This window comes from Zeus faber (genome assembly GCF_960531495.2).
Source record: "Zeus faber genome assembly, chromosome: 18".
NCBI lineage: Eukaryota > Metazoa > Chordata > Actinopteri > Zeiformes > Zeidae > Zeus > Zeus faber.
This window is the reverse complement of record NC_137210.1, coordinates 30,652,266-30,662,357: the sequence shown is the minus strand read 5'-3', so window position 1 is coordinate 30,662,357 and position 10,092 is coordinate 30,652,266. Positions and strand designations below refer to the sequence as shown.

General features: G+C 42.6%; 1 protein-coding gene across 1 annotated transcript in view; it reads left to right on the top strand.

The window, feature by feature from the left end:
- Positions 1 to 244: 244 nt before the first annotated feature.
- Positions 245 to 10,092, top strand: part of LOC307244019 (interleukin-18 receptor 1-like) — a gene marked incomplete at its 5' end in the record, with an annotated part of 9,974 nt that continues 126 nt past the window's right edge. Inside the window, 9 exons of the mRNA XM_080018993.1 lie at positions 245 to 286; positions 549 to 729; positions 2,614 to 2,676; positions 2,773 to 2,899; positions 3,259 to 3,398; positions 7,747 to 7,869; positions 8,241 to 8,405; positions 9,698 to 9,901; positions 10,003 to 10,092. The exon at positions 10,003 to 10,092 is cut by the window's right edge and continues 126 nt beyond it. Of these exons, the coding sequence (XP_079875119.1) occupies positions 245 to 286; positions 549 to 729; positions 2,614 to 2,676; positions 2,773 to 2,899; positions 3,259 to 3,398; positions 7,747 to 7,869; positions 8,241 to 8,405; positions 9,698 to 9,901; positions 10,003 to 10,092 (1,135 nt within the window). The remainder of the gene's footprint in view (positions 287 to 548; positions 730 to 2,613; positions 2,677 to 2,772; positions 2,900 to 3,258; positions 3,399 to 7,746; positions 7,870 to 8,240; positions 8,406 to 9,697; positions 9,902 to 10,002) is intronic.

The window sequence follows — 10,092 nt, the reverse complement described above, 5'->3', positions numbered from 1 at the left end:
ATGCTGTAGGTCCAGTAGGAGGCGCTGTAGGTCCAGTAGGAGGTGCCGTAGGTCCAGTAGGGGGTACCGCAGGTCCAGTAGGTGGTACCGCAGTTCCAGTAGGGGGTGCCGCAGGTCCAGTAGGGGGTGCTGTAGGTCCAGTAGGAGGCGCTGCAGGTCCAGTAGGGGGCGCCGCAGGTCCAGTAGGGGGCGCCGCAGGTCCAGTAGGGGGTCCAGTGGCTGAACGTAGAGGGTGCTGAAGAACATGGGGCTCAACTCCAGGTGGATGTTCTGCTCAGGGTCAGAGGTCACCTGGTGGATGAGAGAAGACAGAAACAGGAGCTCCACTTGTAGGACTGGTACTAGTACTAGTTCTAGTACCAGTACTGTTTAAAAGGTACTGATCTCATCAATTCCATTAAAAAAGCTTTATTGGCACCAAAAAGTAACAGAAACATTGTGAAGAGCTGGTGAAACGGTTACAGTGGTAACTATGGCAACAGCAACAACAACAACAACAACAACAACAACAATGATAATTGATATTGTTTTGGTGTGCTGCTGTGTAGCAGTGTGCTGAGCTGGACCTGCATGGACAGGGCGCGCTGCGTGTCGACCAGCGAGGGGGGCTGTGGCTGCACCACACCTCAGAGGCGGACGCAGGCGTCTACACCTGTCTGCTGCAGCTGCACCTGGACGGGCACAACCACAGCGCCACCCGCAGCCTGACACTGGAAGTTACACACGAAGGTGAGGAGGAAAATACACTCCTTTTTCATTTAGAATGTCAGGTTTTGTTATTATATATATATCAACAGCAATAACAATAATAACAATAATAACAATAATAATAATAATAACAATACTGTACTATAACAATAACAATAATAACAATATACCAATAACAATAATATATAAAAGAAAAAAAATAATAATAATAATAAATATAGTTGCAGGCAGCAATACACAGATCCAGTTCATTCATTTCAGGTAAGTATTACAGTTTTCTTTGTTTTATGTGCAATGCATCACAATTTACTTTATGTATAAACATCAAAAATTTCAAAAAGACGTTCAACATGAAGTTCTCATGTGACATCAGTGTAAGGGGTCACTTCTAAATCATTGTTCTAAATAGCTGAGTTTATAGTCTTAATAGTGTTTGTAAGTTCCAAAGTTGATAAATTATTAAATTAGTAAACAAATGAAAAACAAGTCAGATAATTGTTTTATTAAACAGCTGTCCAAAACACCTGGACGAAATAATCAAACAAATATGGCAATATTTATGAAGATCATCAGATGTCAAATAAAGAATTTATATTTTTAAAATGGAAATCTGGAAAAAAAGAAAATAGAAAAATGAAAAATGGACAATTGGTTTGAAATTGTCAAAGTAAACAGTGTTTTTCAAGATGGTGTTATATGTCCTTTCTATATGAAGAAAACAATGTTTAGGGAGTGAATCTTTAATGACAGTTTGATATTTCTCATGTAAAATATCAATGGAACAGATATACAGACATCTACCAGGTAAGAAAGTACAGTAATATACATGAAAACGTATAGTCAGTAATCTGTAAACACTACAGTGTGACAGAGTCAGAACCAGTGCATGTATAGTAAATAATTTGATGATGTCATAAAGCGTCTTACTGTAAATATAGTTTATAGAAAATAATATGATGTCATAAAGCGTCTTACTGTAAATCTCATTTATAGTAAATAATATGATGTCATAAAGCATCTTCCTGTAAATAACATTTATAGTAAATAATATGATGATGTCATAAAGCGTCTTCCTGTAAATCTCATTTATAGTAAATAATATGATGTCATAAAGCATCTTACTGTAAAGCAAATTTAGAGTAAATAACATGATGACGTCACAAAGCGCCTCGCTGTAAATCTCATTCATGGTAAATAATATGATGACGTCATCAAGCGTCTTACTGTAAATATAATTTTTATTAAATAATATGATGTCATAATGCAACTTACTGTAAATATCATTTAGAATAATTAGAATTAGAAGAAGAATCTTTTCTGATCACACAACACATAATAATAATAATAATAATAATAATAGGAATAATAATAATAATAATAATAATAATTGTAGCAGTAGTAATAATAATAATATTAGTTATAATTACAATAATAGTATATATAATGATACGTTTACTACTACTACTAATAGTAATAATAGGAATAATGATAATTATATGAATAGTAATAATTAATAGTAATAATAAAGATACTACTACTACTACTACTACTACTCATAATAATTATAATAATAATAATAATAATAATAATAATAATAATAATAATAATAATAATAATAATAATAATAATAATAATAGTAGTAGTAAAAATAACGATTATTATTGTTATAATAATAATAATAATCATAGTAATACAAATGATACTAATAATACCATTTATTGGTCCAGCGCCTTTCATGCAGAACATGCAGCTCAGTTTCAGTTTTGTGTTGATCTGGATCATTTTAATGGAGATACATCTGAAATGTTTTCTTTCTTTCTTTCTTTCTTTCTTTCTTTCTTTCTTTCTTTCCATCACATTTAAGCTCAAATGCTCTGGTCTCTTCCCGTGTTGCTCTGGTTCCAGACCCTGTGGAGGTTGAGCCCCTGGTGGTCTTTCCTGTAGAGGACTGGGCGGAGGTCCAGTTAGGTCAGTACACCCCTCCCAGGACCGACTGTGTGTAGTGCTCAGGACCGGGGTACTGAGGGTGAGACCCGGGTACTGAGGGTGTTCTGGTTTGTCCAGGGTCCCGGGCTGAACTGAGCTGCAGGGCCCTCATGGGCTTCAGCGAGAACCAGGAGAATCTGGTCTATTGGACCCTGAACCAGGAGCACAGCGACAAGTACCAGCAGCTGCAGCACTCCTTGACCTAGTGAGTCCCCTGGTAGCACCCAGCTCCCTAAAAAAAATATATATATATTTACATAAGGAGCATGTATGTAAATACTATATATATATATATATATACACATTTTGTATATATACAGTATAAATACTGAATATATTTATAAATACTGTATACATACATTTCACTGTATGTATACAGTGTGACCGTATGTATATGTATGTGACAAATAACCTCCTGAACTTGATACGCTGCACTGCTTGCATTCACATAATTGTCTGGTTTCTTCATTGATTGATTTATCCGTTTATTCATGTATTTTTTCCCATGCCTGGATGTTTGTATTTTTTGATAGTCTATTGACAACAGTTTGTATTGATCGGCAGTGAACCCCAGGATGGCAGGGTGTATGCCCGCTCCACTCTGACCATTTCCAAGGTTCTTCCTGATTTCCTGGATGTTCCCCTTCGCTGCCACCTGGTGACACCTGCTGGTCAGGGCACCTGCCTGCGGTGGCTGCACCAAGGTGACCATCCTGCCCTGTTCTACTGGTCCTTTCTCCTTTAACCTGTTCTACCCTACCCTGTCCAACCCAAGATATCCCTATGCTACCCTACATTACCCTGTCCTACCCTAACTTACCCCGTCCTACCCTACCCTGTCCTACCCTACATTACCCTCTCCTACTTTAATTCATACAATATTACCCTACTTTACCCTGTCCTACATTACACTGTCCTATCCTAGCTTACCCTGTCCTGTCCTACTGTACATTACCTAGTCCTACCCTACATTACTGTACCGGTTGTGGTTAGGACCCAATTGCAGCACAGACACAAGACAGGCAGGGATTTTTGGTAATGTCTTTTATTTGTAGAGCAGAAGGAAGACAGGCAGGGGGCAGGCAGGATTCATCATCGGGGACAGGCAGGTTCGATAACGAGGAGCGCAGACAGAAGACAGGCGGGGGGGCAGGCAGGGTACGTGGTCGGAGCGAGGCAGAGTCGGTCGCGGGGAATGAGTCCGGAGAACGCTGGAGAGTCTGGTGCAAGCATCGAAGACAATCTGGCAAAGGGTGACTGGTGAGAGAGGCATATATAGTGGTTAGATGACAGATCTGGAACAGCTGTGTGCGCAGGTGAATAGAGTTGGGCTAATGGGACAGGTAAGGAGAGGGAGGGGAAGGTAGAAGAAGGCGGAGATCATGACAATTACCCTGTTTTACCCTGCCTTACCCTAGCCTACCCTGCCCTATAGTACCCTGTTCTATCCTAAATTATGCTGTCCTATCCTACCTTACCCTGTGCTACCTTACATGACCATTTCCTACCCTACATCACCCTGTCCTACCTTTACTCACCAAATACTACCCTACATTATCCTGCATTACCCTTCTTTACCCTATTCTACCCTGCATTACCCTGTTCTATCCTACATTACCCATGTCCTAAGCTACATTACCCTGTTCTACCCTACAATACCCTGTTCCAGCGTACATCAACTTGTTCTACCCTTCTTTACCCTGGCCTACCCTTCTTTACCCTGTTCTACCCTACATTACCCTGTTCTACCCTGCATCACCCTGTTCTACCCTGTTCTACCCTGCATCACCCTGTTCTACCCTGTTCTACCCTGCATCACCCTGTTCTACCCTGTTCTACCCTGTTCTACCCTGTTCTACCCTGTTCTACCCTGCATCACCCTGTTCTACCCTGTTCTACCCTGTTCTACCCTGTTCTACCCTGCATCACCCTGTTCTACCCTGTTCTACCCTGCATCACCCTGTTCTACCCTGTTCTACCCTGCATCACCCTGTCCCCGACAGGGCAGGGGAGGAGACACTAGAAATGTTTATATTTCAATTTAAAGGCTTTAATTGGTCAAAACGTGGCACAGTCCTACACAACTCAGGACGTTTGGTGTCTGAAGAACAAACAAACAAGACTAATTTCCAGCAATGATGATGATGATGATGATGAGGATGAGGATGATGAGGATGAGGATGATGAGGATGGGGTGGAATGTTACTTAAGAGCTCAAAAAATATTATATTAAATATATCAAAAAACAAAGCTGCAAAAATTTTAATTTTTACAAATCAGCACAAAAGCAGGAAAATGGCAATGATTTAATCACATGGATTAATAAATCACATGGAGTGTTAAATCACATGGGGTATTAAATCACATGGAGTAATAAATCACATGGGGTATTAAATCACATGGGGTATTGAATCACATGGGGTATTAAATCACATGGGGTATTGAATCACATGGGGTATTGAATCACATGGGATATTGAATCACATGGGGTATGTAATCAAATGGGGTATTGAATCACATGGAGTAATAAATCACATGGGATATTGAATCACATGGGGTATGTAATCACATGGGGTATTGAATCACATGGAGTATTAAATTACATGGAGTATAAAATCACATTTACATTTACATTTACATTTAGTCATTGGTCAGACGCTTTTATCCAAAGCCACTTACAATTATTGATACAGCGACGGACGCAGCCATCAGGAGCAATGAGGGGTTAAGTGTCTTGCTCAAGGACACTACAGCATGCTAGCAGGAGGAGCCTGGGATCCAACCAGCGACCTTTACATGACTAGACCACCAGCTCTACCGCCTGAGATACCATCCCCACACGGGGTATTGAATCACATGGAGTATTAAACTACATGGAGTATAAAATCACATGGGGTATATCATCACATGGGGTATGTAATCACATGGGGCATGTAATCACATGGGGTATTAAATCACATGGGGTATGTAATCACATGGGGTATTAAATCACATGGGGTATGTAATCACATGGGGTGTGTAATCACATGGGGTATGTAATCACATGATGTATTAAATCACATGCGGTATTTAATCACATGGGGTATGTAATCACATGGGGTATGTAATCACATGGGGTGTGTAATCACATGGGGTATTAAATCACATGGGGTATGTAATCACATGGGGTATTAAATCACATGGGGTATGTAATCACATGATGTATTAAATCACATGCGGTATTTAATCACATGGGTATGCAATCACATGGGGTATGTAATCACATGGGGTATGCAATCACATGGGGTATGTAATCACATGGGGTATGTAATCACATGGGGTATGTAATCACATGGGGTATGTAATCACATGGGGTATGTAATCACATGGGGTATGTAATCACATGGGGTATGTAATCACATGGGGTATGTAATCACATGGGGTATTAAATCACATGGGGTATGTAATCACATGGGGTATTAAATCACATGGGGTATGTAATCACATGATGTATTAAATCACATGCGGTATTTAATCACATGGGTATGCAATCACATGGGGTATGTAATCACATGGGGTATGCAATCACATGGGGTATGTAATCACATGGGGTATGTAATCACATGGGGTATGTAATCACATGGGGTATGTAATCACATGGGGTATGTAATCACATGGGGTATTTAATAATAGAAAAAGCTTGATCCACAACGACTACGTTGACATTCTGCTGCTTGAACACAATCACATGGAAATGTAATAACTGTCGTCAAGTAATAACATGGACAAGCAGGACAAGTTCACTTCCTGTTTCCACCTCGACCCTTCTCCAGTTGGAAAATGTGGGTGTGGTTAGGGTTTGATGGCAACACCACATTAATGGATGGATGGATTGGAGGATGGAGGGATGGAAGGATGGCTCTATAGATGGGTGCATGGATGGATGATGATTAGACAAAAGGATGGATGGATGATGTATAGATGGATGATTGGATGGAAGATGTTTAGATGGATGTATAGATGGGCAGATGTATAGATGGATGGATGGACGTATAGGTGTATGGATAGAAAGATATATAGATGGATTATGGATTGGTGGATGGATGAATGTATAAATGGATGGACGGGTGTATAGGTGGATGGATGTTGGATATATAGATGGGTGGATGGATGGACGTAGAAATGGATGGTTTGATGTACAGATGGATGGATGTATAGATGGATGGATGGATGGATGGATATATAGATGGATGGATGGATGTATAGATGGACGGATGGTTGGATGTATAGGTGGATGGATTGATGGATGTATAGATGTAGAGGTGGATATATGGATGGATGGATGTTTAGATGGACGGATGGTCGGATGTATAGGTGGATGGATGGATGTATAGATGGGTGTTGGATATATAGATGGGTGGATGGATGGACATAGAGATGGATGGTTGGTTGGATGTACAGGTGGATGGATGTATAGATGGATGATGTGTTGATGGATGTTGAAATATAGATGGATGGATGGCTGTACAGGTGGATGTATGGGTGGATGTATCAATGTATAGGTGGATGGATGCATAGATGATGGATGGGTGGATGTATAGTATGGATTTATAGGTGGATGGATTGATGTATAGATGGATGGATGGATGGATGGATGGATGTATAAATGGATGGGTGTGTAGATGGATGGATATTTGGATGTATAGGTGGATGGATGGATGTATAGATGGATGGGTGGATGTATAGATGGATGTTGGATACATAGATGGGTAGATGGATGGACATAGAGATGGATGAATGGTTGGTTGGATGTACAGGTGGGTGGATGTATAGATGGATGGGTGTGTAGATGGATGGATATTTGGATGTATAGGTGGATGGATGGATGTATAGATGGATGGGTGGATGTATAGATGGATGTTGGATACATAGATGGGTAGATGGATGGACATAGAGATGGATGAATGGTTGGTTGGATGTACAGGTGGGTGGATGTATAGATGGATGGATGGATGCATCGATGGACGTTTTGATGGAAAGGGTGAAGGAGTGTTTTCTGGCTCTGCCCTCCAGCTGACCACACCCTGCTCTACACCTTGGCTGTTGCTCCACCAACTCTGCTCCTTGTCGCCGTCGCCATCTTCTCCTTCAGGAAGGACCTGGTCCTGCTCTATAGGAAGCTGCTGCAGCCCCCAGGTCAGGGCCCTACTGTGTACTGTGTTCTGTGTACTATGTTGCACTCTGTTGTACTGTGTACTGTGTTGTACTGTGTTCTGTGTTGCACTCTGTTGTACTGTGTACTGTGTTGTACCGTGTACTGTGTTGTACTCTGTTGTACTGTGCACTGTGTACTGTGTTCTACTGAGTTGTACTGTGTACTGTGTTGTACTCTGTTGTACTGTGTATTGTGTACTGTGTTATACTGTGTACTGTGTTGTACTGTTTTGTACTGTGTTGTACTGTGTACTGTGTTGTACTGCGTACTGTGTTGTACTCTGTTGTACTGTGTACTGTGTTGGACTGTGTTCTGTGTTACACTCTGTTGTACTGCATTGTACCTGCCTCAGATCCGGATGGGAAGCTGTACGACGCCTACGTCAGCTGTCTCCATGGCGACGCTGGGAGGTCGTCAGGGATGGAGAGCTTCGTCCTCCAGGTTCTGCCCGAGGTTCTGGAGAAGCAACATGGCTACCACCTCTACATCCCAGGACGGGATGACGGGCCAGGAGAAGGTCAGCAAGTAGCTCCTAACTCCTACATGTAGCTCCTACATGTAGGGGGTCCTAACTCTTACATGTCGCTACTAAATGTAGCTCCTACATGTAGCTCCTAACTCCTACATGTAGCTCCTACATGTAGCTCCTACATGTAGCTCCTACATGTAGCTCCTACAGTATATGTAGCTCCTATCTCCTACATGTAGCTTCTACATGTAGCTCCTAACTCCTACATGTAGCTCCTACATGTATCTCCTACATGTAGCTCCTAACACCTACATGTAGCTCCTACATGTAGCTCCTACATGTAGCTCCTACATGTAGCTCCTAACACCTACATGTAGCTCCTACATGTAGCTCCTACAGTACATGTAGCTCCTATCTCCTACATATAGCTGCTAGATGTAGCTCCTACATGTAGCTCCTATCTCCTACATGTAGCTGCTAGATGTAGCTCCTACATGTAGCTCCTACATGTAGCTCCTAACTCCTACATGTAGCTCCTACATGTAGCTCCTACATGTAGCTCCTAACACCTACATGTAGCTCCTACATGTAGCTCCTACAGTATATGTAGCTCCTATCTCCTACATGTAGCTTCTACATGTAGCTCCTAACTCCTACATGTAGCTCCTACATGTATCTCTTACATGTAGCTCCTACATGTAGCTCCTAACACCTACATGTAGCTCCTACATGTAGCTCCTACAGTACATGTAGCTCCTATCTCCTACATATAGCTGCTAGATGTATCTCCTACATGTATCTCCTACATGTAGCTCCTACATGTAGCTCCTACATGTAGCTCCTAACACCTACATGTAGCCCTACATGTAGCTCCTACATGTAGCTCCTACATGTAGCTCCTAACACCTACATGTAGCCCTACATGTAGCTACTACATGTAGCTCCTACATGTAGCTCCTAACACCTACATGTAGCCCTACATGTAGCTCCTACATGTAGCTCCTAACACCTACATGTAGCCCTACATGTAGCTCCTACATGTAGCTCCTACAGTACATGTAGCTCCTATCTCCTACATATAGCTGCTAGATGTAGCTCCTACATGTAGCTCCTAACTCCTACATGTAGCTACTACATGTAGCTTCTAACTGCTACATGTAGCTCCTCCATGTAGCTCCTCCATGTCGCTCCTCCATGTGGCTCCTCCACGTGGCTCCTCCATGTCGCTCCTCCATGTGGCTCCTCCATGTCGCTCCTCCATGTCGCTCCTCCATGTGGCTCCTCCATGGAGCCTTTTTTTAAACTTGATTGAAAACAACCAGGTTTTATTTCCGTCCCAGCGACGCACGACGCGGTGGCCGCTGAACTGCTCAGGAGTCGGCGCTTGATCCTCGTTCTGCCTCAGAGTGAAACCGTCACTGAGTCTAAGATGGAGGAGTCTCCCCCACTACACCTCAGCTCCACCCTGCTGGGCTATGAGCAGAGGATCGGACTTCACGACGCCTTGACCCACACCGGGCTCCGTGTGATCCTGGTGGACGTAGGTCGGTACCCCGCCTCCTTCAGGTTCTGCACCGTGGAGCAGGGTGGTGGAGCTGGGTGGTGGAGCAGGGTGGTGTTCACCTCCACTGTGTGTGATTCCCAGATGAACCAGCAGGGGGCCGCCGCCTACCTGAGTCGGTGCTGTACATCCTGAAGAGGCAGGGAGCCCTGAAGTGGAGGCGGACCACGCCGC